Source organism: Oncorhynchus mykiss, chromosome 12 (assembly GCF_013265735.2).
Source record: "Oncorhynchus mykiss isolate Arlee chromosome 12, USDA_OmykA_1.1, whole genome shotgun sequence".
Classification (NCBI taxonomy): Eukaryota; Metazoa; Chordata; class Actinopteri; order Salmoniformes; family Salmonidae; genus Oncorhynchus; species Oncorhynchus mykiss.
In genome coordinates this window covers 17,887,599-17,914,596 of record NC_048576.1, presented here as the reverse complement: position 1 = coordinate 17,914,596, position 26,998 = coordinate 17,887,599, and the positions used below count along the sequence as shown (strand labels likewise).

Here is a 26,998-nt window from a genome sequence, read left to right as displayed (position 1 = left end):
TTTTGGGCGATTAGGCCTGGCACGTAGTTGGTGTTCCAATTCATACTAAAGATGTTCGATGGGGTTGATGTCAGGGCTCTGTGCAGGCCAGTCAAGTTCTTCCACACCAATCTCGACAAACCGTTTTTGTATGGAATTCGCTTTGTGCACGGGGGCATTGTCATGCTGGAACAGGAAAGGGCCTTCCCCAAACAGTTGCCATAAAGTTGGAAGCATTGAATTGTCTAGAATGTTATTGAATGTTGTAGTGTTAAGATTTCCCTTCACTTGAACTAAGGGGCTTAGCCCGAACCATGAAAATCAGCCCCAGACCATTATTCCTCCTCCACCAAACTTTAAAGTTGGCACTATGCATTCAGGCAGGTAGCGTTCTGCTGGCATCCGCCAAACACAGATTAGTCCATCGGACTGCCAGATGAGGTGTGATTCATCACTCCAGAGAATGTGCTTCCACTTCTCCAGAGTCCAATGGTGGCAAGCTTTACACCCCTCCAGCCAACTCTTGATATTAGGCTTGTGTGTGGTTGCTTGGCCATGGAAACCCATTTACTGAATCTCCCGATTAACAGTCATTATGTTGATGTTGCTTCCAGATGCAGTTTCGATCTTGGTAGTGAGTGTTGCAACCAAGGACAGACGATTTTTACGCATTACGTGGCAGTCCCGTTCTGTGAGCTTGTGTGGCCTACTACTTTGCGGTTGAGCCGTTGTTGCTCCTAGACATTTCCACTTCACAATTATAGCACTTACAGCTCACCAGGGCAGCTCTAGCTGGGCAGACATTTGACAAACTGACTTGCTGGAAAGGTGGCAACAAATGTCTCCCGATCCCTCCCACATCCCTCAAATACAGGACAGACACCCCAGATTCGTTGAAAGTCACTGAGCTCTTCAGTTCGGGCCATTCTACTGTCAGTGTTTGTCTATGGAGATTGCATGGCTGTGTTCTCGATTTTATACACCTGTCAGCAATGGGTGTGACTGAAATAGCCGAATCCACTAATTTGAAGTGGTGTCCACATACTTTTGGCAATGTACATTTCACTGTTATTGTATATCACTAGTGGCTATTGACATCTAGTGTTCAAAAAGTACATTGACTAAAAGACAAACTGTTGTACCATGTTTTGTGCTGCTTCCATGTTGTGCTGCTGCCATGTTATGTTGATACCATGTTGTCATGTTGTGTTGCTACCATACTGTGTTGTCATGTGTTGCTGCCATGTTATGTTGTCTTAGGTCTCTCTTTATGTAGTGTTGTGGTGTCTTTCTTGTTGTGATGTGTGTTTTGTCCTATATTTTTATTTTTTATTTTTTATCTCACCCCCATCCCCGCAGGAGGCCTTTGGCCTTTTAGTAGGTTGTCATTGTAAATAAGAATGTGTTCTTAACTGACATGCCTAGTTAAATAAAGGTTCAACAGGCTCAACAGTGTGCACCAAGGGTCTTGACCTCAAGGAAACAGTATATTTGTTGCTATTGAGATAAAATGTGTGTGTGTTTATGTGTCTGTATAGGCGGCCTACAAGCAGACAGTTATGTGGACAGGTGTGTCCCACAGGTGTCGGGGCATGACAATAATACTACACTACCCACAATACCATGCGTTTGACAGACACGGCCATGTTGTAGGAAATCCGTTTGTGGTGGATTGCTACAGTAATCCTACAGCAGTCTGGACGATATATTTGATCACGACTAAAACCCCAAACTAGAGGCCTGGATCAGATTAGGTACAGCCAAGAAGAAGCAGATGAAATTAAGACATGAATTGAGCTGCGGTGTGTAAACCAGAGAAAACAGAGATCGGTTGGAAACCTTTTCCTGGACCGGAGCAGTCTGTTCATCTGACAGATAATTTGACAGCAGTTGGTTTACTAGCTACCTCTGGCTCGACAAGGCAGGAAGAAAGCTTTCATTTAGTGGTTAAAGTGACCCCCCCCCTCCCCCTCCCTCCCCACATCTAGCTAGCTAAATTACGTTCCTGCCCAGTTGATCTGCATTTCCCTAGTCTGCTAACCCCCTGCCGGAGAGGACGGCTGCGGATCCAGAGGTGCTGTTGGAGGTAGCTAGCTAGCACGGCTAGTTCATTTCACTAGCTAGCCTGCTAGCTACGCCTTGGAATTCACACCATTAGCTAACTGGTTCCTCCTGGGGAAGATACGCCGAGATGTCGGTGACGAAAGACCAAACACCAACCAAACTGTCCACCACCGATCGGCCCATTAAAGGTAGCTATGCAATTGTATCTCTATTAATTCAGCAAGTGGTTGCAGGAAGTTGGCTAGAAGCTAATTCGCGATGAAAACAGCTAGCTAGCGATCAAGCTAACTAGCTTAATTGGCTGTAGATGCACCGATACCGACAAGATGCTTCGTGCCAACTAACGTTAGCAAGCTACTTAGATCGTTCAGGTGCTCATCGTATTTGGCTTGCTGGAACAAGTGGGATAATGTTAATGGTTTGTTCATTTACAAGCTAGCTTCCCTAGTTAGGTTGCTAGTCTGCAGCACTTGGATGACACGTCGTGAGAGAATAAAGTATAATAGCAAGCTAATAAATATTTTACCTCAAATAACTTAGATTTTGCCATCAATCTTGTTGTAACAAACTAGCTAGATAGTCATGTTTTTGAGACTCCTACTTAGATTATATTTTTAGTTTTATCTGACTGTCACACTGACTGAACTGAAATAAGCGTGTGTGTTCTCAAGTGTCTTGTCTGTCTGTTTGATGTGTGTCTGGGTCAGTAGACCAGTGAGGCGAGAAAGTGTGTGTGTCAGTGGAGGCTGCTGAGGGGAGGACGGCTCATAATAATGTCTGGAAGGGAACAAATGGAATGGCATCAAACACATGGAAGCCATATGTTTAATGTATTTGGTACCATTCCACCAATTCCGCTCCAGCCATTACCACGATCCTGTCCTCCCCATGATGCCACCAACCTCTTTTGATGTGTGTGTGTGTGTGCGCGCACTGGTGGGTTATACCACAGCATACACACACAACCAGGGCCCCTGCGGCATATGCTGAATGTGGATTGAGTGGCATGGAGCGGGTCTTTTGATTTACAACCTGGGTGGCCTATTGGGGTGTGGGGGGTATTGCTACCAACTTGCAACATTTGCTTTCGAAATATCAGCTTCTATTTGAAATTTGTAATGGACTTGTGCAGCATGTAAATGGCAAGCCTAACAGTGCATAGCCACTGCTCTGTCTACACTGTAGCAGGTATTTATGAATGGTAGCAGGTAGGCTTACTGTATGCTGCCTGATCTAACTGTAACCCTGGTCTATGTTATGAAAACAACAACAGGACTGAGGGTAAGGCCTTACGCTCCACAGGGAGTGAAGAGGACCACGTAGGATTGAGGAGCTCCAAGAACTGTGATGACCTTGTTCTTTAAGACAATGTACTTTGTTGTGGACCCAACGTATGTGTGTGTGTGTGTGTGTGACAGGCTCAGTGGGTTAGGAGCATCAAGCTGCTGAGGTCATTAAACCTGCCTCTCTGATGCCGCCAGGTTAACCATCCTACAGACAGCACTGGGCTAAACACGCACACACTCACTCATACATAGGCCTACAGCTTGACTCTATGCCCACTGACCTCCCTGGCTGCAACTGTGACCAAAATACTCCCCTCGCTGTGGCTGTCACTGACCAAGATACACCCCTCGCTGTCACTGACCAAGATACTCCCCTCGCTGTGGCTGTCACTGACCAAGATACACCCCTCGCTGTCGCTGTCACTGACCAAGATACTCCCCTCGCTGTGGCTGTCACTGACCAAGATACACCCCTCGCTGTCGCTGTCACTGACCAAGATACTCCCCTCGCTGTCACTGACCAAGATACTCCCCTCGCTGTCGCTGTCACTGACCAAGATACTCCCCTCGCTGTCACTGACCAAGATACTCCCCTCGCTGTCACTGACCAAGATACACCCCTCGCTGTCGTTGTCACTGACCAAGATACTCCTCTCGCTGTCACTGACCAAGATACTCCCCTCGCTGTCACTGACCAAGATATTCCCTTCGCTGTGGCTGTCACTGACCAAGATACACCCCTCGCTGTCACTGACCAAGATACACCCCTCGCTGTGGCTGTCACTGACCAAGATACTCTCCTCGCTGTGGCTGTCACTGACCAAGATACTCCCCTCGCTGTGGCTGTCACTGACCAAGATACTCCCCTCGCTGTGGCTGTCACTGACCAAGATACTCCCCTCGCTGTCACTGACCAAGATATACCCCTCGCTGTGGCTGTCACTGAACAAGATACACCTGTCGCTGTCACTGACCAAGCTTGACTCTATGCCCACTGACCTCCCTGGCTGCAACTGTGACCAAAATACTCCCCTCGCTGTGGCTGTCACTGACCAAGATACACCCCTCGCTGTCACTGACCAAGATACTCCCCTCGCTGTGGCTGTCACTGACCAAGATACACCCGTCGCTGTCACTGACCAAGATACTCCCCTCGCTGTGGCTGTCACTGACCAAGATACACCCCTCGCTGTCGCTGTCACTGACCAAGATACTCCCCTCGCTGTCACTGACCAAGATACTCCCCTCGCTGTCGCTGTCACTGACCAAGATACTCCCCTCGCTGTCACTGACCAAGATACTCCCCTCGCTGTCACTGACCAAGATACACCCCTCGCTGTCGCTGTCACTGACCAAGATACTCCTCTCGCTGTCACTGACCAAGATACTCCCCTCGCTGTCACTGACCAAGATATTCCCTTCGCTGTGGCTGTCACTGACCAAGATACACCCCTCGCTGTCACTGACCAAGATACACCCCTCGCTGTGGCTGTCACTGACCAAGATACTCTCCTCGCTGTGGCTGTCACTGACCAAGATACTCCCCTCGCTGTGGCTGTCACTGACCAAGATACTCCCCTCGCTGTGGCTGTCACTGACCAAGATACTCCCCTCGCTGTCACTGACCAAGATATACCCCTCGCTGTGGCTGTCACTGAACAAGATACACCTGTCGCTGTCACTGACCAAGATACTCCCCTCGCTGTCGCTGTCACTGACCAAGATACTCCTCTCGCTGTCACTGACCAACATACTCCTCTCGCTGTCACTGACCAAGATACTCCCCTCGCTGTCACTGACCAAGATATTCCCTTCGCTATGGCTGTCACTGACCAAGATATACCCCTCGCTGTGGCTGTCACTGACCAAGATACTCCCCTCGCTGTGGCTGTCACTGACCAAGATACTCCTCTCGCTGTCACTGACCAAGATACTCCCCTCGCTGTCGCTGTCACTGACCAAGATACTCCTCTCGCTGTCACTGACCAACATACTCCTCTCGCTGTCACTGACCAAGATACTCCCCTCGCTGTCACTGACCAAGATACTCCCCTCGCTGTGGCTGTCACTGAACAAGATACACCCCTCGCTGTCACTGACCAAGATACTCCTCTCGCTGTCGCTGTCACTGACCAAGATACTCCCCTCGCTGTCGCTGTCACTGACCAAGATACACCCCTTGCTGTCACTGACCAAGATATTCCCTTCGCTGTGGCTGTCACTGACCAAGATATTCCCTTCGCTATGGCTGTCACTGACCAAGATACTCCCCTCGCTGTCGCTGTCACTGACCAAGATACTCCCCTCGCTGTCACTGACCAAGATATTCCCTTCGCTGTGGCTGTCACTGACCAAGATACACCCCTCGCTGTCACTGACCAAGATACACCCCTCGCTGTGGCTGTCACTGACCAAGATACTCTCCTCGCTGTGGCTGTCACTGACCAAGATACTCTCCTCGCTGTGGCTGTCACTGACCAAGATACTCCCCTCGCTGTGGCTGTCACTGACCAAGATACTCCCCTCGCTGTGGCTGTCACTGACCAAGATACTCCCTTCGCTGTCACTGACCAAGATACTCCCCTCGCTGTCGCTGTCACTGACCAAGATACTCCCCTCGCTGTCACTGACCAAGATACTCCCCTCGCTGTGGCTGTCACTGACCAAGATATACCCCTCGCTGTGGCTGTCACTGAACAAGATACACCTGTCGCTGTCACTGACCAAGATACTCCCCTCGCTGTCGCTGTCACTGACCAAGATACTCCTCTCGCTGTCACTGACCAACATACTCCTCTCGCTGTCACTGACCAAGATACTCCCCTCGCTGTCACTGACCAAGATATTCCCTTCGCTATGGCTGTCACTGACCAAGATATACCCCTCGCTGTGGCTGTCACTGAACAAGATACACCCCTCGCTGTCGCTGTCACTGACCAAGATACTCCTCTCGCTGTCGCTGTCACTGACCAAGATACTCCTCTCGCTGTCACTGACCAAGATACTCCCCTCGCTGTCACTGACCAAGATATTCCCTTCGCTATGGCTGTCACTGACCAAGATACACCCCTCGCTGTGGCTGTCACTGACCAAGATACTCCCCTCGCTGTCGCTGTCACTGACCAAGATACTCCTCTCGCTGTCACTGACCAAGATACTCCTCTCGCTGTCACTGACCAAGATACTCCCCTCGCTGTCACTGACCAAGATATTCCCTTCGCTGTGGCTGTCACTGACCAAGATACTCCCCTCGCTGTGGCTGTCACTGACCAAGATACTCCCCTCGCTGTGGCTGTCACTGACCAAGATACTCCCCTCGCTGTCGCTGTCACTGACCAAGATACTCCCCTCGCTGTGGCTGTCACTGACCAAGATACTCCCCTCGCTGTGGCTGTCACTGACCAAGATACTCCCCTCGCTGTGGCTGTCACTGACCAAGATACTCCCCTCGCTGTGGCTGTCACTGACCAAGATACTCCCCTCGCTGTCGCTGTCACTGACCAAGATACTCCCCTCGCTGTGGCTGTCACTGACCAAGATACTCCCCTCGCTGTGGCTGTCACTGATCAAGATACTCCCCTCGCTGTCACTGACCAAGATATTCCCTTCGCTGTGGCTGTCACTGACCAAGATATTCCCTTCGCTGTGGCTGTCACTGACCAAGATACTCCCCTCGCTGTGGCTGTCACTGACCAAGATACTCCCCTCGCTGTGGCTGTCACTGACCAAGATACTCCCCTCGCTGTGGCTGTCACTGACCAAGATACTCCCCTCGCTGTGGCTGTCACTGACCAAGATACACCCCTCGCTGTGGCTGTCACTGACCAAGATACTCCCCTCGCTGTGGCTGTCACTGACCAAGATACTCCCCTCGCTGTGGCTGTCACTGACCAAGATACACCCCTTTCCCTCCCTCCTCCCTCCACCGTTCATATCGGTCAACCTCCATTCTTGTCTCAACTCCCTGACATTTAGATGTTGTTGTATCTTAGTCATTTAAATCTGTTTATTGTATGTGTTACTGTAATTCAGCTTTTAGCTGACATAGTAAACATGAAATTAAATGGAAAAAAACATTTAATGGCATGTCAATTGTGTAACAAGTCAAATTAGGTTCATCTGCTGACATTACCGGTAGACATTACCCTCATTTAGTATTTTATTGGGATCCCCATCAGATGCTGCCAAAGCAGCCGCTACTCTTCCCGGGGTCCGAACAAAACAATAGTCTACATCAGACAAGACATTGTGCACTGTACAAATTTACACTGCTCCACCATTACACATTTAGAACATAATATGTCAAATATTACAACAATACAATGTGTGTCCACAGTCCGCGTTGTCTTTTTTTTGTGTGTGTGGAATTTTACTGCTAACTTGAGTTACTTGATGTGGAATAGAGTTGTATGTAGTACTGTGCGTTTCCCTGCCTCTGTTCTGGACTTGGGGATTATGAAGAGACCACTGGTGACATGTCTTGTCGGGTGTGTGGGGTGTCTAAGCTGTGTGTTAGCTTTGTGTTAGATGTTTGAACAGACAGTTCGGCACTTTTAACACGTCAATACCTGTCACAAAGACAAGTAGTAATGCAGTCAATCTCTCAACTCTGTCAGGAGAGTTTGACATGCATGTTCTTGATATTAGCCCTCCGTGTACATTTAAGGGCCAGCTGCTCTGTTCTGGGCCAACTGTACATTCAATAGATCTAGCATGCCTGTGCTTGCTTAATTTTGAATAGGCCTAGGCCTGTTGCACCAAATGTTGTTTTGCCAACTTTTGAAGAGAAATGAGTCCGTGTGGAAGCCTACCAAGGCAGATCTAAACCACTAGAAGATTCACACATTTTCCCCCCAATTGCTTTGTTTGTAATTTACGCTAACCAATTAGGTCTACTGGTCACAAAAACAACTTATTTATATCCCATTCCCTACATCAAATTAGAATAGGCCAAAATGTAATCTTATTACTTTCAACCATTTAACAAACTGCTTTTTAGGCCAATCAGGTTTATTAAAAGAGATGCCTTCTCTGTGTACCCAAACAGTGGCAGCATGGAGGTGATGATAAATTGGTATTACAATAGAATCCATTAATTTTGTCAGAACACATCTCTCATGCTAATATTGTTGATTAGTTGCACACCGTTGTTTGTCAAAAGAAAGCAACCTATGCCTTTAGAGATGGAATCCGCAGTATTGGGAAACAGTGCCACTGTTCGCCCCCACCACCATTGTTATTGTTGCCGAGCTGAGGAGTGACGCAACATTTCTTCCCCCCCCAGTAAATATTGTGTGCTTCAATAGCACATGCAATGATGTCCGAGGGGGAAACACAGTGTTGGTTGTTTGCAATAACTTCTTTGTTGTAATGTGGCAGATTCACCATTAAGGATTAAAGAGTTATAGTTCATAAAAGGAAGTCAGTCATTTGAAATCAATTCATTAGGCCCTAATCTATGGGTTTCACATGAACTGGAATACAGATATGCATCGGTTGGTCACAGATAGCTTAAAAAAAACGTGTGCACAACATTTGAGAGAAATAAGCTTTTTGTGCAGATGGAACATTTCTGGGATCTTTTATTTCAGCTCATGAAACATGGGACCAACATTTTACATGTTTTTAAGTGTAATTCGCTGCGATCAATAATCAGTTTTTGTCAGAGGCGTGTGTGTTGTCAGTGCTCTCTGAGGGTTGACGTTTTGACCTTTTGACTTAGTTACCGATGGTAACCTGATCAGGCCAGCCAGCTGCATCGCTCTGCCTGTGTAATGATACTGTCTATGGGCCCTTTTTTTGCCCTGGGCCCTAGCGTATACAGGAGCTGCCCGGGATTAGTGTGTGTAGTGTGATATGATGAACCAGTATGTGTGTGTGGACTATGTGGCGTATGGGTTAGATAAGATGAACCTTTAGTGTGACATGATTGGCTCAGTCTGAAATGTTACACTAACTGGGCAGAGGGTGGGATAGAGGTAGAGAGATGGAGGGAAGAAATACACTATATATACAAAAGTATGTGGACACCCCTTTTAAATTAGTGGATTTGGCTAATTCAGCCACACCCGTTGCTGACAGGTGTATAAAATCGAGCACATCTCCATAGACAAACATTGGCAGTAGAATGGCCTTACTGAAGAGCTCTGTGACATTCAATGTGGCACCATCATAGGATGCCACCTTTCCAACAAGTCAGTTAGTAAAATTTCTGCCCTGTTAGAGCTCACATGGTCAACTGTAAATGCTGTTATTGAGAAGTGGACACATCTAGGAGCAACAACGGGTCAGCCACGAAGTGTTAGGCCACAGAATGGGACCGCCGAGTGCTGAAGCATAAATCGTCTCCTTGGTTGCAATACTCAATACCGAGTTCCAAACTGCCTCGGGAAGCAACATCAGCACATGAACTGTTCGTTGGGAGCGTCATGAAATGGGTTTCCATGGCAGAGCAGCCACACACAAGCCTAAAATCACCATGCACAATGCCAAGTGTCGGCTGGAGGGGTGTAAAGCTTGCCGCCATTGGACTCTGGAGCAGAGGACACGCATTCTCTGTAGTGATGAATCACGCTTCACCATCTGGCAGTCCAACGGACTAATCTGGGTTTGGCAGATGCCAGTAGAACACTACCTGCCCGAATGCATAGTGCCAACTGTAAAGTTTGGTGGTGGAGGAGGAATAATTGTCTGGGGCTGTTTTTCATGGTTCGTGCTAGGCCCCTTAGTTCCAGTGAAGGGACATTTTAACACTACAGCATACAATGATATTCTAGACAATTCTGTGCTTCCATCTTTATGGCAACAGTTTGGGGAAGGCCCTTTCCTGTTCCAGCATGACAATGCCCCCGTGCACTAAGCAAGGTCCATGCAGAATGGTTTGTCAAGATCAGTGTGGAAGAATTTGACTGGTCTGTACAGATCCCTGGCCTCAACCCCATTGAACACCTTTGGGATGAATCAGGTCAACGCTCACAAGGCAGCGTGCCCCGACGGTATTCCAGGGCTCGTTCTCAGAGCATGCGCAGAACAGCTTGCAGGCATATTCACAATCATTTTAAACCACTCCTTGTCCCAGTCTGTAATCCCCACATTTTGTGGTGACCACAACCTTCCCCCAAGAACTCTAAGGCTTCATGCCACAATGACTACCGCCCTGTAGAGGTCACTTCTGTAATCATGAAGTACTTTGAGAGGCTGGTTATGGCACACATTAACTCCACCATCCCAGACACCCTAGACCCACTCCAATTTGCATAGCTCCCCAACAGATCCATAGACAACGCAATCTCAATTGCTCTCCATGTAGTTAAGAGGAATACCTATGTGAGAATGCTGTTCAGTGACTACAGCTCAGCATTCAACACCATTGTCCCCTTCAAGCTCGTCACCAAGCTTAGGACTCTGAGTCTGAGCACATCCCTTTGCAACCTCAATGTCCAAATCACTAAAGACTTAATGGTCCAAACACACACGCACAGTTGTGAAAAAGGCACCGCAATGCCCCTAACCCCTCAGGAGGTTGAAAAAATGTGGCACGGGCCCTCAAATCTTCAAAAGGTTCTACAGCTGTACCATTCAGAGCATAGTGACTGGCTGCATCACTACTTGCTATGGCAATAGCACCGCCTTTGATCGCATGGAGCTACAGAGGGTTGTGCGGACATCCCAGTACATCACTGGCGCCGAGCTCCCTGCCATCCAGGACCTCTATATCAGGCGGTGTGAAAAGAAGCCCCGAAAAATCAGACTCCAACTATTTTCTCTTCTGCCGCATTGCAAGAGGTACCGGTGCATCAAGTCTGATACCAACAGGCTTTTGAACAGCTTCTATCCCCAAGCAATAAGACTGATAAATAGCTCACAAAATATATACACAGACTATCTGAGTTTACCTTGTATCTTTATTGACCTTTTATTTCACTCTATGCACACTCACAGGGCCCATACACACACACACACTGTTACTCCAACACACACACACACACACACACACTCATTTGCAAGCTGCTGCTACTCTGTTTATCTTAGATCCTGTTGCCTAGCTCCCTTACCCCTTTACATGTCTACCTCCATCACTCCTGCACATGGAAATATGCTATTGGATCTGACATTTAACAAATATATTTCCTGTGTATAGTATGCTTGCTTACTTTGTGTATTTCATATTTATTTGTATTTCACATGTATTTTCTAGTAAAACATTGTTATTGATTATTGCATTGTTAGGTTTTAAGTTTGCAAGAAAATCATTTCACTTTACTTGTTCATGTTCCATTTAAACTGGAAACTTGAATTGGAACGCTGACTGAGAGCCAGCCCTAATCCCCCAACATTGGTGCCCAACCTCATTAATGACTGTGAGCCAGCCCTAATCCCCCAACATCGGTGCCCAACCTCATTAATGACTGAGAGCCAGCCCTAATCCCCCAACATCGGTGCCCAACCTCATTAATGACTGTGAGCCAGCCCTAATCCCCCAACATCGGTGCCCAACCTCATTAATGACTGTGAGCCAGCCCTAATCCCCCAACATCGGTGCCCAACCTCATTAATGACTGTGAGCCAGCCCTAATCCCCCAACATCGGTGCCCAACCTCATTAATGACTGTGAGCCAGCCCTAATCCCCCAACATCGGTGCCCAACCTCATTAATGACTGAGAGCCAGCCCTAATCGCCCAACATCGGTGCCCAACCTCATTAATGACTGAGAGCCAGCCCTAATCCCCCAACATCGGTGCCCAACCTCATTAATGACTGAGAGCCAGCCCTAATCCCCCAACATCGGTGCCCAACCTCATTAATGACTGTGAGCCAGCCCTAATCCCCCAACATCGGTGCCCAACCTCATTAATGACTGAGAGCCAGCCCTAATCCCCCAACATCGGTGCCCAACCTCATTAATGGCTGAGAGCCAGCCCTAATCCCCCAACATCGGTGCCCAACCTCATTAATGACTGAGAGCCAGCCCTAATCCCCCAACATCGGTGCCCAACCTCATTAATGACTGTGAGCCAGCCCTAATCCCCCAACATCGGTGCCCAACCTCATTAATGACTGTGAGCCAGCCCTAATCCCCCAACATCGGTGCCCAACCTCATTAATGACTGTGAGCCAGCCCTAATCCCCCAACATCGGTGCCCAACCTCATTAATGACTGTGAGCCAGCCCTAATCCCCCAACATCGGTGCCCAACCTCATTAATGACTGTGAGCCAGCCCTAATCCCCCAACATCGGTGCCCAACCTCATTAATGACTGTGAGCCAGCCCTAATCCCCCAACATCGGTGCCCAACCTCATTAATGACTGTGAGCCAGCCCTAATCCCCCAACATCGGTGCCCAACCTCATTAATGACTGTGAGCCAGCCCTAATCCCCCAACATCGGTGCCCAACCTCATTAATGACTGTGAGCCAGCCCTAATCCCCCAACATCGGTGCCCAACCTCATTAATGACTGAGAGCCAGCCCTAATCCCCCAACATCGGTGCCCAACCTCATTAATGACTGTGAGCCAGCCCTAATCCCCCAACATCGGTGCCCAACCTCATTAATGACTGTGAGCCAGCCCTAATCCCCCAACATCGGTGCCCAACCTCATTAATGACTGTGAGCCAGCCCTAATCCCCCAACATCGGTGCCCAACCTCATTAATGACTGTGAGCCAGCCCTAATCCCCCAACATCGGTGCCCAACCTCATTAATGACTGTGAGCCAGCCCTAATCCCCCAACATCGGTGCCCAACCTCATTAATGACTGTGAGCCAGCCCTAATCCCCCAACATCGGTGCCCAACCTCATTAATGACTGTGAGCCAGCCCTAATCCCCCAACATCGGTGCCCAACCTCATTAATGACTGTGAGCCAGCCCTAATCCCCCAACATCGGTGCCCAACCTCATTAATGCTCTTGAATTGGAACGCTGACTGAGAGCCAGCCCTAATCCCCCAACATCGGTGCCCAACCTCATTAATGACTGTGAGCCAGCCCTAATCCCCCAACATCGGTGCCCAACCGCATTAATGACTGTGAGCCAGCCCTAATCCCCCAACATCGGTGCCCAACCTCATTAATGACTGTGAGCCAGCCCTAATCACCCAACATCGGTGCCCAACCTCATTAATGCTCTTGAATTGGAACGCTGACTGAGAGCCAGCCCTAATCCCCCAACATCGGTGCCCAACCTCATTAATGACTGTGAGCCAGCCCCAATCCCCCAACATCGGTGCCCAACCTCATTAATGCTCTTGAATTGGAACGCTGACTGCGAGCCAGCCCCAATCCCCCAACATCGGTGCCCAACCTCATTAATGCTCTTGAATTGGAACGCTGACTGAGAGCCAGCCCCAATCCCCCAACATCGGTGCCCAACCTCATTAATGCTCTTGAATTGGAACGCTGACTGCGAGCCAGCCCCAATCCCCCAACATCGGTGCCCAACCTCATTAATGCTCTTGAATTGGAACGCTGACTGAGAGCCAGCCCCAATCCCCCAACATCGGTGCCCAACCTCATTAATGCTCTTGAATTGGAACGCTGACTGCGAGCCAGCCCCAATCCCCCAACATCGGTGCCCAACCTCATTAATGCTCTTGAATTGGAACGCTGACTGCGAGCCAGCCCCAATCCCCCAACATCGGTGCCCAACCTCATTAATGCTCTTGAATTGGAACGCTGACTGAGAGCCAGCCCCAATCCCCCAACATCGGTGCCCAACCTCATTAATGCTCTTGTGGCTGAATGGAAGCAAGTCCCTGCAGCAATGTTCCAACATCTAGTGGAAAGCCTTCCCAGAAAAGTGGATGCTTTTATAGCAGCAAAAGGGGGACCAACTCCATATTAATGCCCATGATTTTGTAATGAGATGTTCGATGAGCAGGTGTCCGCATACTTTTGGAAATAGTGTATTTTAGCTATTTTCAGAGGGAATTATGGATGCAATACCTGGCACCACACCGACGGTAATATAAAATAGGGGGTTCTGATGAATGAATGGTAGACTATTTATGTGACTAGGACTTAATATAGCCCAGAGGGAGGGAGACCGATACAGATGATTTTTTGCCAGTCAAATCTGATCTTCCTGATTTCTGCCAGTCCTCTTGCAAATATGACACTGTATTTTTACCCAGTCACTCAGCCATGCAACACACACACACACACTGTCTATCTCTAGACTAGAGCCACCACATTTTAATGTGGAAGGATTGGCACCCTGAGACCTCCAGAGGGTGTGTCCAGGGTTTTAATAAACCAGTAGAGCTGCTAGAGGGTGTGTCCAGGGTTTTAATAAACCAGTAGAGCTGCTAGAGGGTGTGTCCAGGGTTTTAATAAACCAATAGAGCTGCTAGAGGGTGTGTCCAGGGTTTTAATAAACCAGTAGAGCTGCTAGAGGGTGTGTCCAGGGTTTTAATAAACCAATAGCGCTGCTAGAGGGTGTGTCCAGGGTTTTAATAAACCAATAGAGCTGCTAGAGGGTGTGTCCAGGGTTTTAATAAACCAATAGAGCTGCTAGAGGGTGTGTCCAGGGTTTTAATAAACCAATAGAGCTGCTAGAGGGTGTGTCCTGGGTTTTAATAAACCAATAGAGCTGCTAGAGGGTGTGTCCAGGGTTTTAATAAACCAATAGAGCTGCTAGAGGGTGTGTCCTGGGTTTTAATAAACCAATAGAGCTGCTAGAGGGTGTGTCCTGAGTTTTAATGAACCAATAGAGCTGCTAGAGGGTGTGTCCTGGGTTTTAATAAACCAATAGAGCTGCTAGAGGGTGTGTCCTGGGTTTTAATAAACCAATAGAGCTGCTAGAGGGTGTGTCCTGGGTTTTAATGAACCAATAGAGCTGCTCGAGGGTGTGTCCTGGGTTTTAATGAACCAATAGAGCTGCTAGAGGGTGTGTCCTGGGTTTTAATGAACCAATAGAGCTGCTAGAGGGTGTGTCCTGGGTTTTAATGAACCAATAGAGATGCTAGAGGGTGTGTCCTGGGTTTTAATGAACCAATAGAGCTGCTAGAAGGTGTGTCCTGGTTTTTGATAGATTCATTAGTTAATTAGTGTTTGTAGTGTATATTCTTTATAATAATGTTGTATTGCTTTGTAGCGGTGCCCTACCCCCCTGGCTCCAAGCTGACGGTAAAGGACCTGTATGTAGACGGGAAGCCCAGTGTTGAGGTGCTCAAGACCCATCTTGTTAAGGAGGGCCGTCTGGAGGAGGAAGCAGCTCTTCGCATCATCACTGATGGAGCCAACATCCTGCGACAAGAGAAATGCATGCTGGAGGTGGAAGCACCTATAACAGGTAACCTCTGACCTGTTATTAACCCCAAACATTCTCTGACAGATGGACTTCTAACTCGTGTGTGTGTTGCAGTGTGTGGGGATGTCCATGGCCAGTTCTTTGACCTGATGAAGCTGTTTGAGGTGGGCGGCTCGCCCAGCAGCACCCGCTACCTGTTCCTGGGGGACTATGTTGATCGAGGATACTTCAGCATAGAGGTCCGTGTGTTTCTACATCTGCTGTTTCATCTAACATTAAGAGCCGTGGCCTGTAACCCGGTCTTGTGTTGCAGGGCTTAGGAGCACATCTTTAAATAGTCAGCAGCACAGTACCCAGTTGTCGTCGAACCCCACCCCACACACAATTGGGTTTTGTGTCCCTCTTATGTTCTGATTAAGCCAGTGTATTCTAATGATATTACATATCTATTGTCCTTCATTCTAGCTGTCGTGATCGTAGCTAGTGTTAGCAACATGAGATGGAACTCACTCTCTCGTTCTCTTCAGTGTGTGTTGTTCCTGTGGACACTGAAGATCAACCACCCCACCACTCTGTTCCTACTCAGAGGAAACCATGAGTGCCGGCATCTCACAGAGTACTTCACCTTTAAACAGGAGTGTGAGTGGTGCTGTGTATTTAGTGTCTGTGTGGGGGTGGGTGCAGATTTCTGTGCCTGTGTGGTTGGTGCAGGTTTCTGTGCCTGTGTGGTTGGGTGCAGGTTTCTGTGCCTGTGTGGTTGGGTGCAGGTTTCGGTGCCTGTGTGTGGGTGGGTGCGTGTCTGGGTTTCTGTGGGTGGGTGCGTGTCTGGGTTTCTGTGGGTGTGTGCGTGTCTGGGTTTCTGTGGGTGGGTGCGTGTCTGGGTTTCTGTGGGTGGGTGCGTGTCTGGGTTTCTGTGGGTGGGTGAGTGTCTGGGTTTCTGTGGGTGGGTGCGTGTCTGGGTTTCTGTGGGTGGGTGCGTGTCTGGGTTTCTGTGGGTGGGTGCGTGTCTGGGTTTCTGTGGGTGTGTGCGTGTCTGGGTTTCTGTGGGTGTGTGCGTGTCTGGGTTTCTGTGGGTGTGTGCGTGTCTGGGTTTCTGTGGGTGTGTGCGTGTCTGGGTTTCTGTGGGTGTGTGCGTGTCTGGGTTTCTGTGGGTGTATGCGTGTCTGGGTTTCTGTGGGTGTGTGCGTGTCTGGGTTTCTGTGGGTGTGTGCGTGTCTGGGTTTCTGTGGGTGTGTGCGTGTCTGGGTTTCTGTGGGTGGGTGCGTGTCTGGGTTTCTGTGGGTGGGTGCGTGTCTGGGTTTCTGTGGGTGGGTGCGTGTCTGGGTTTCTGTGGGTGGGTGCGTGTCTGGGTTTCTGTGGGTGGGTGCGTGTCTGGGTTTCTGTGGGTGGGTGCGTGTCTGGGTTTCTGTGGGTGGGTGCGTGTCTGGGTTTCTGTGGGTGGGTGCGTGTCTGGGTTTCTGTGGGTGGGTGCGTGTCTGTATGTCTTATAGTAATAATAATGTCCTCTCTGTTGTGTTCTAGGTAAGATAAAGTACTCTGAGCGTGTGTATGATGCGTGTATGGAGGCGTTTGATTGCCTTCCCCTGGCTGCGCTCCTCAACCAGCAGTTCCTGTGTGTCCACGGAGGCCTGAGCCCCGAAATCACCTGTCTGGACGACATACGCAAGGTATGACCCCTGACCTCTAACCCCTGACCTGCTTTGGATTAACTCTATTAATTGTTTTAACTGGTGAAGCTGACAATGATATTAAGTGTTTTGACTGGTATAAGGAGCACCCTGCGTTATTTAACTGTTTAACCGGATTAACCCTGTAGATTCACTGTGTTTAACTCTGTGCTGACCAGCTGGACCGGTTTAAGGAGCCCCCTGCGTTCGGACCCATGTGTGACCTGCTGTGGTCAGACCCTGGAGAAGACTACGGCTCTGAGAAGACCCAGGAACACTTTGCTCATAACTCAGTTCGAGGCTGCTCCTACTTCTACAGTTACCCAGCAGTATGTGACTTTCTGATGAACAATAATCTGCTGTCAGTAATAAGAGCACATGAAGCCCAGGACGCTGGGTGAGTATTATTAATAATATTAATTCATAATAATAGTAGTATGATACTGTTTTGTGATATAAACTGTGTATTCCAGGTATAGAATGTACAGGAAAAGCCAGACGACGGGTTTTCCTTCTCTGATCACGATATTCTCTGCTCCGAATTACCTGGACGTGTACAACAACAAAGGTAAACAAACACAAAGGTTACCCACGTTAGAAACCATGACAACAAGGTAGAAACCATGGCAACAAGGTAGAAACCATGGCAACAAGGTAGAAACCATGGCAACACAGGGTAGATCGTGTGTGTGTGTTCTTGTAGCGGCGGTGCTGAAGTATGAGAACAACGTGATGAACATCCGTCAGTTCAACTGCTCCCCACACCCCTACTGGCTGCCCAACTTCATGGACGTCTTCACCTGGTCTCTGCCCTTCGTAGGCGAGAAGGGTGAGTGTATATGTGTGTGTTATAACGGTGTGTAGTAACTTTGGGCTTCTTGTTACCTTTGCAAAACTGACCTCTGTGTGAGATAATGTGTGTGTTCCTACAGTGACAGAGATGCTGGTTAACGTGCTCAACATCTGCTCTGATGACGAGCTCATGTCTGAAGGAGACGACACCTGCGAGGGTAAGAGACACAGACACTTAACTCTTTCATATTGACTTTCCATGTATGAAAATGATGATATAGTTGCAACGTGTTTCTTCAAAGAGGAAATGAAACCTTTAAGGAAGTGAAGTTGTTTTTGACTGAAGTGCAGTGTAGCAAAAATAGAGGTGATAGAGTTCACACCCCTAACGGATCCAACAACAGATATTTATCAACGCCTCTATTGTTGCCACATGGCAGCTGAGTATCAGCTGAGCTGTGTGTGTGGGCGCGTTCGACATTGCAGCAGACTTTAAAGTTGACTGACTGATCTAAAAATCCATTTACCCATAATACATCACGGTTCTGGATGCTCTTGAACACGGACGGTGTGTTATGTTTCACAAGTCTGTTACCTCCCCCTTCTTTCTCCCTCTCTCCTCCCTTCTTTCTCCCTCTCTCCTCCCTTCTTTCTCCCTCTCTCCTCCCTTCTTTCTCCCTCTCTCCTCCCTTTTTTCTCCCTCTCTCCTCCCTTTTTTCTCCCTCTCTCCTCCCTTCTTTCTCCCTCTCTCCTCCCTTCTTTCTCCTACCTTCTTTCTCCCTCTCTCCTCCCTTCTTTCTCCCTCTCTCCTCCCTTCTTTCTCCCTCTCTCCTCCCTTCTTTCTCCCTCTCTCCTCCCTTCTTTCTCCCTCTCTCCTCCCTTTTTTCTCCCTCTCTCCTCCCTTCTTTCTCCCTCTCTCCTCCCTTCTTTCTCCCTCTCTCCTCCCTTCTTTCTCCCTCTCTCCTCCCTTCTTTCTCCCTCTCTCCTACCTTCTTTCTCTCAATCCTCTTTCCCTCTCTCTCTCGCTTTCTCGTTTTCTCTCCCTCTACCTTTCTCTCCCTCTCAGCTGGAACTTCTGCTGTGAGGAAGGAGGTAATCAGGAATAAGATCCGAGCGATCGGGAAGATGGCCCGTGTCTTTTCTGTGCTCAGGTACAGTACACGCGTGTTTGACTCTCTCTGGTTTCATTGATTAGATGTAATCAACCACTGTAAATGCATTGATGAGAAGACCTGCAGACAGATTCTATCTGGACTTGGTTATGTTCAGCTTCCAGTCCAATCTTTGTATGGTGCCCCGCTTGTAACAACCATGCTGTTGACTCTGGAAACTGAATGTGTGTGTTGACAGAGAGGAGAATGAGAGTGTGTTACAGCTGAAGGGGCTGACCCCCACTGGGGCCTTGCCTGTGGGAGTTCTGTCTGGAGGACGGCAGACCCTGGAGAGCGGTACGTATGCACACCTACACACACACACTCTCACCTGAACTACTATTGCATCATGAGAGAATTGTTTTATCCTTTGCCTGCACTCAAACCCACCAACAGACTTAACCCTCCCTCTCTCGGGCTCCCTGACTCTCACACACACACACACACTCCCTGGCTCTCTCTCACTCACCTATCCCTAATCCACATTCTCTAACCTGCAGAATTCTCTTTAAACCTTGATCAATCTCTTAAACCCAGAACATTCCCCTTTCTACACTAATCACAGTCATATGTAACTCCTGTGTCACGTTTCAGAGGGAAGTGGGCTGGGGAGGTTGGGGTTGAATGATCGTATGACTGACTGCATTGATAACAACTCACTGACTATAGATGTTTACCACTCTGAATAAATAAATTGATAACTCACTGACTATAGATGTTTACCACTGAATAAATAAATTGATAACTCACTGACTATAGATGTTTACCACTGAATAAATAAATTGATAACTCACTGACTATAGATGTTTACCACTCTGAATAAATAAATTGATAACTCACTGACTATAGATATTTACCACTGAATAAATAAATTGATAACAACTCACTGACTATAGATGTTTAACACTGAATAAATAAATTGATAACAACTCACTGACTATAGATGTTTACCACTGAATAAATAAATTGATATCTCACTGACTATAGATGTTTACCACTGACTAAATAAATTGATATCTCACTGACTATAGATGTTTAACACTGAATAAATAAATTGATAACAACTCACTGACTATAGATGTTTAACACTGAATAAATAAATTGATAACTCACTGACTATAGATGTTTACCACTCTGAATAAATACATTGATATCTCACTGACTATAGATGTTTACCACTCTGAATAAATAAATTGATAACTCACTGACTATAGATGTTTAACACTGAATAAATAAATTGATAACTCACTGACTATAGATGTTTACCACTGAATGAATTGACAACTCACTGACTATAGATGTTTACCACTGAATAAATAAATTGATAACTCACTGACTATAGATGTTTACCACTGAATGAATTGACAACTCACTGACTATAGATGTTTACCACTGAATAAATCAATTGATAACTCACTGACTATAGATGTTTAACACTGAATAAATAAATTGATAACTCACTGACTATAGATGTTTAACACTGAATAAATAAATTGATATCTCACTGACTATAGATGTTTACCACTGAATAAATAAATTGATAACTCACTGACTATAGATGTTTAACACTGAATAAATGAATTGATAACTCACTGACTATAGATGTTTAACACTGAATAAATAAATTGATATCTCACTGACTATAGATGTTTACCACTGAATGAATTGATAACAACTCACTGACTATAGATGTTTAACTCTGAATAAATAAATTGATATCTCACTGACTATAGATGTTTACCACTGAATAAATAAATTGATATCTCACTGACTATAGATGTTTAACACTGAATAAATAAATTGATATCTCACTGACTATAGATGTTTACCACTCTGAATAAATAAATTGATATCTCACTGACTATAGATGTTTACCACTCTGAATAAATAAATTGATATCTCACTGACTATAGATGTTTACCACTCTGAATAAATAAATTGATATCTCACTGACTATAGATGTTTACCACTCTGAATAAATAAATTGATATCTCACTGACTATAGATGTTTAACACTGAATAAAAAATTGATATCTCACTGACTATAGATGTTTACCACTCTGAATAAATAAATTGATATCTCACTGACTATAGATGTTTAACACTGAATAAATAAATTGATAACTCACTGACTATAGATGTTTACCACTCTGAATAAATACATTGATAACTCACTGACTATAGATGTTTACCACTGAATAAATAAATTGATATCTCACTGACTATAGATGTTTACCACTGAATAAATAAATTGATAACTCACTGACTATAGATGTTTACCACTGAATGAATTGATAACAACTCACTGACTATAGATGTTTACCACTCAATGAATAAATTGATAACTCACTGACTATAGATGTTTACCACTGAATGAATTGATAACAACTCACTGACTATAGATGTTTACCACTCAATGAATAAATTGATAACTCACTGACTATAGATGTTTACCACTGAATGAATTGATAACAACTCACTGACTATAGATGTTTACCACTCAATGAATAAATTGATAACTCACTGACTATAGATGTTTACCACTGAATGAATTGATAACAACTCACTGACTATAGATGTTTAACTCACTGATCTGGGTCTGTTGGTAATGTTAACTCTCTCTCTGTATGTTTTGGGCATGGCTCTACTACTCACGCTTACACAGCTACCGTACAGGCAGAAGAGGCACGAGGTACGCAAGTCATTTCTCATCTCTGTCTCCATCTCTCTTCCTCCCTCCCAAAATTTGAGTGTATTATTGTTGTTTATATACATATTACTAAGTTAAGGAGACATACCATGAAGTTTTAAAGTATCAGACTATTTATGCCATTTACCAAATAGTCTGAGACTTCGCTCCACTCCCTCTCCTCCACCTGGTCTCAATCTCCTTTTCTCTGTTGTTTGTTTGCCCATGCTGCCTTGATGTTTTTGAAGTAAGTGTCTTACCTCTAACTACCAAAACCTTCTAACAACCAAACCCCTCAAGTCTACAATGTCAAACTACAATTTATGTATTAGACTAAACATGACCATATTAGACTATACTTCTATTACCCCTACCAACCACTACCTAGTACCTACTAGACTGTAGATTAGATCCTAAATCTTCCTCTTCACCCCCATACCTCCCTTACTAAGAGTCAGACCAAACCCCCTGTATTGTGCTGTATCCTGCACTGATGCTAAACTCCACATCTCTCTCCAGCTATCCAAGGGTTCAACCCGCAGCATAAGATCCAGTCCTTTGAGGAGGCCCGAGGTCTGGACAGGGTCAATGAACGGATGCCCCCTCGCCAAGATGCTCCTCCCCCTCCCAACAACCTCCCAGCCAGTGGCCCACCTAACAAGAACGGGACCAACACACAGGCCTAGGCATCTGGCCCACCTCCCTCTGAATCCCTCCCGCTCGAATTTTTCCCTCCTCCCGCTCTCCCTCCGTATCCCTCCCTCCCGCTTTCCCTCCGTATCCCTCCCTCCCGCTCTCCCTCCGTATCCCTCCCTCCCGCTCTCCCTCCGTATCCCTCCCTCCCGCTCTCCCTCCGTATCCCTCCCTCCCGCTCTCCCTCCGTATCCCTCCGTATCCCTCCCTCCCGCTCTCCCTCCGTATCCCTCCCTCCCGCTCTCCCTCCGTATCCCTCCCTCCCGCTCTCCCTCCGTATCCCTCCCTCCCGCTCTCCCTCCGTATCCCTCCCTCCCGCTCTCCCTCCGTATCCCTCCCTCCCTCCCGCTCTCCCTCCGTATCCCTCCCGCTCTCCCTCCGTATCCCTCCCTCCCGTATCCCTCCCTCCCGTATCCCTCCCTCCGTATCCCTCCCGCTCTCCCTCCGTATCCCTCCCGCTATCCCTCCGTATCCCTCCCTCCCTCCCTCTGTATCCCTCCCTCCCTCCCGCTCTCCCTCCGTATCCCTCCCTCCCGTATCCCTCCCTCCGTATCCCTCCCGCTCTCCCTCCGTATCCCTCCCGCTATCCCTCCGTATCCCTCCCTCCCTCCCTCTGTATCCCTCCCTCCCTCCCGCTCTCTGTATCCCTCCCTCCCTCCCTCCCTCCCGCTCTCTGTATCCCTCCCTCCCTCCCGCTCTCTGTATCCCTCCCTCCCTCCCGCTCTCTGTATCCCTCCCTCCCTCCCGCTCTCTGTATCCCTCCCTCCCGCTCTCTATATCCCTCCCTCCTTCCCGCTCTGTGTCCCTCCCTCCCGCTCTCTGTATCCCTCCCTCCTTCCCCCTCTCTCTCTGAGGTGCAGTAAGGATGGGTCTTTGTTACTTGGCCTCCAGAGAATCAGTCCTAGCATCATGTTTATTTATTTCATCATCTAGAATGAATCTAATGTCATTGGAGTCTAACAGTGGATCTGAACAAATGACACATGATTTAATCTACATTGTACATTTCTATAAATGATACATGACGACTCAATCTACAATGTACATTTCTTTATTGACTGTCCCTAGGCTGGGGCATCACTGCCGTATTAAATAAAAGGCAAATCCATTTTGTAATTTTGAGTTGATAATTGGGATAATAGTCACACCACCTTTTTACCTATTTGTGTGCTTGGCAAAGGAAGACCTACGCTGCAACTCATATAAAGGTCTTTGCCTTGGTACTTTATATATTAGATAACATTACTAAGATATAAAGTACCTAGGCTATGGTGCCTAAGATATATAGTATATAATGTACCTAGGCTATGGTGCCTAAGATATATAGTATATAATGTACCTAGGCTATGATGCCTAAGATATATAGTATATAATGTACCTAGGCTATGATGCCTAAGATATAAAGTACCTTCGCTGTGTCTGTGTCCCACCCAAAAAGAGCAAGCAAGAGCACTTGAATAAAAAAAGAGAAATCCGTTTGAACCACCATTGCATTAAATCCATTCTTTCTAATGCCAATGACAGTGTGACAAGAGTATTGACATTTATATTATATGTACATTATAAATGTTCCCGTCTCTCAATGTGATTGACTGTTTTTGTTTTATTTTTACGAAAAATCGAATTAGGCTTCATACCTAGATCAGCGAGGGAGAGATTTGTTTTCTCTCTAAGACATCAGTCTGTTAACAGTGGAGAAGCACAAGCTAGATCGTGTATGAGGGAGAGGTATGAATGAAAGGTGTTTGAGAGTGTGTGGAAGATGGTGGTTGTTGGATGATGAATAAGTGAAGGCTGTTTGGAGTGTGTGTGTTTGCATGGGTGGCGGTATTAAAGGGTGGAGGTATTGAGGGTCAATAGAGAATGGGGTTAACGCGTATGTGAGTGGCGATGGGGCCTCGTCTTGTTTCTGACTTCTGTTCCAGCTCCTCAACATATCTCACAGAATGTACAGAGATCGTTTAATCAAGGTTTTTCATAATAGCTGAATTTCAAAACTTTTTTTGGGCAAGTATTTGTACTGCGAGGCCTCTGATTTATGTAGATGTATCCATTCAATAAAAAACTGAAAAGAAACACCTTTGTTACCTTGTAGAATTTGTTGAATGACAAAGGACAGTGTTTTCTATACAGCTAGATTTGTTGTCATATGTTAAATGTAATTAAAACAAATAATACAACACTTATTTTATTCATTTTCCAAATTCAGCATATACACTAGGTTTGGGAGGTAGGGATTACGGGTCTTGTTCTGGGTGGGATTTAGAATGGTAATCATTTCTGATGTTCTTCATGCCAGGAATGTCCTACTGGTCTAGGAATCTTTTCTACGATCTTAGAGCCTGTTTCTGATTTGAGTATAACCACGAAAATATCGCTGTTCTGTTTTGAGAGAATCATTTTCAGATTAATACAATAATATTTGTCAACCTCAGTCATGGGTTCACACCAGGAAATATATTAACGTGAATAAAAAGCTACTAATACACAACAACATTTCTATAAAACATGAACCATGGTCGATCAATCATGTAAAAACAAATCACAGTGCATTCGGAAAGTATTCAGACCCCTCGACTTTCTCCACATTTTGTTACATTACAGCCTTATTAAATTGTTTTTCCCACTCAATCTACACACAATACCCCATAACGACAAAGCAAAATCAGGTTTTTAGAAATGTTGCCAATTTATTAAAAATTAAAAACAGAAATACCTTATTTACACCATTTGCTATGAGACCCAAAATTGAGCTTAGGTGCAACCTGTTTCCATTGATTTTACTTGAGATGTTTCTACAACTTTATTGGAGTCCACCTGTGGTAAATTCAATTGATTGGATATGATTTGGAAAGGCACACACCTGTCTATATAAGGTCCCACAGTTGACGGTGCATGTCAGAGCAAAAACCAAGCCATGAGGTTGAAGAAATTGTCCGTGGAGCTCCGAGACAGGATTGTGTTGAGGCACAGATCTGGGGAAGGGTACCAAAACATCTGCAGCATTAAAGGTTCCCAAGAACACAGTGGCCTCCATCATTCTTAAATGGAAGAAGTTTGGAACTACCACCACTCTTCCTAGAGCTGGCCTCCCGGACATACTGAGTAATCAGAGGAGAAGGGCCTTGGTCAGGGAGGTGACCAAGAACCCGATGGTCACTGACAGAGCTCCAGAGTTCCTCTGTGGAAATGGGAGAACCTTCCAAAAGGACAACCATCTCTGCAGCACTCCACCAATCAGGCCAATATGGTAGAGTGGCCAGACAGAAGCCACTCCTCAGTAAAAGGCACATGACAGCCCACTTGGAGTTTGCCAAAAGGCACCTAAAAGACTCTGACCATGAGAAACAAGATTCTCTGGTCTGATGAAACCAATTATTTGGCCTCAATGCCAAGTAACACGTCTGGAGGAAACCAGGAACTGCTCATCTCCTGGCCAATACCATCCCAACAGTGAAGCATGGTGGTGGCAGTATCATGCTGTGGGGATGTTTTTCAGCGACAGGGACTGGGAGACTAGTCAAGGTCAAGAGAAAGATGAACAGAGCAAAGTACAGAGAGATCCTTGATGAAAACTTGCTCCAGAGTGTTCAGCGCCTCATACTGGGGCAAAGGTCCACCTTCCAACAGGACAACGACCATAAGCACACAGCGAAGACAATGCAGGAGTGGCTTCGGGACCAGTCTCTGAATGTCCTTGAGTAGCAAAGCCAGAGCCTGGACTTGAAACCGATTGAACATCTCTGGAGAGACCTGAAAATAGCTGTGCATTCAACCTGACAAGAACTTGAGAGGATCTGCAGAGAAGAATGGGAGAAACTCCCCAAATACAGGTGTGCCAAGCTTGTTGTGTCATACCCAAGAAGACTCAAGGCTATAATCACTGCCAAAGGTGCTTCAACAAAACACTGAGTAAAGGGTCTGAATACTTACAGTGGGGAGAACAAGTATTTGATACACTGCCGATTTTGCAGGTTTTCCTACTTACAAAGCATGTAGAGGTCTGTAATTTTTATCATAGGTACACTTCAACTGTGAGAGACGGAATCTAAAATCCAGAAAATCACATTGTATGATTTTTAAGTAATTAATTTGCATTTTCTTGCATGACATAAGTATTTGATCACCTACCAACCAGTAAGAATTCCGGCTCTCACAGACCTGTTAGTTTTTCTTTAAGAAGCCCTCCTCTTCTCCACTCATTACCTGTATTAACTGCACCTGTTTGAACTCGTTGCCTGTATAAAATACACCTGTCCACACACTCAATCAAACAGACTCCAACCTCTCCACAATGGCCAAGACCAGGGAGCTGTGTAAGGACTTCAGGGATAATATTGTAGACCTGCAGAAGGCTGGGATGGGCTACAGGACAATAGGCAAGCAGCTTGGTGAGAAGGCAACAACTGTTGGCGCAATTATTAGA

General features: G+C 46.6%; 1 protein-coding gene and 1 long non-coding RNA gene across 4 annotated transcripts; one reads left to right on the top strand and one right to left on the bottom strand.

Moving 5' to 3' along the window:
- The first annotated feature begins 1,627 nt into the window (after positions 1-1,627).
- Positions 1,628-22,703, top strand: LOC110537109 (serine/threonine-protein phosphatase 2B catalytic subunit gamma isoform). Of its 3 annotated transcripts, none has more exons than XM_036937102.1 (13): positions 1,628-2,231; positions 15,425-15,622; positions 15,695-15,819; positions 16,108-16,219; positions 17,102-17,247; positions 17,427-17,644; positions 17,721-17,815; positions 17,951-18,076; positions 18,180-18,257; positions 19,106-19,190; positions 19,390-19,487; positions 21,856-21,882; positions 22,408-22,703. In XM_036937102.1, exons 1-13 carry the CDS (start codon positions 2,171-2,173, stop codon positions 22,563-22,565), a joined length of 1,527 nt encoding a protein of 508 aa, XP_036792997.1. In that variant the 5' UTR covers positions 1,628-2,170; the 3' UTR covers positions 22,566-22,703. The 3 variants fall into 3 exon arrangements, with proteins under 3 accessions (XP_036792997.1, XP_036792996.1, XP_036792999.1); XM_036937101.1 differs by having other exon boundaries at positions 22,399-22,703; XM_036937104.1 differs by lacking the exon at positions 21,856-21,882 and having other exon boundaries at positions 22,399-22,703.
- Positions 22,704-23,466: 763 nt separating this feature from the next.
- Positions 23,467-25,223, bottom strand: LOC118937634. The gene is made up of 2 exons (XR_005034889.1): positions 23,873-25,223; positions 23,467-23,833 (listed from the first exon to the last, which is right to left on the bottom strand). It is a non-coding gene; the product is annotated as an uncharacterized LOC118937634 (long non-coding RNA).
- Positions 25,224-26,998: the final 1,775 nt, after the last annotated feature.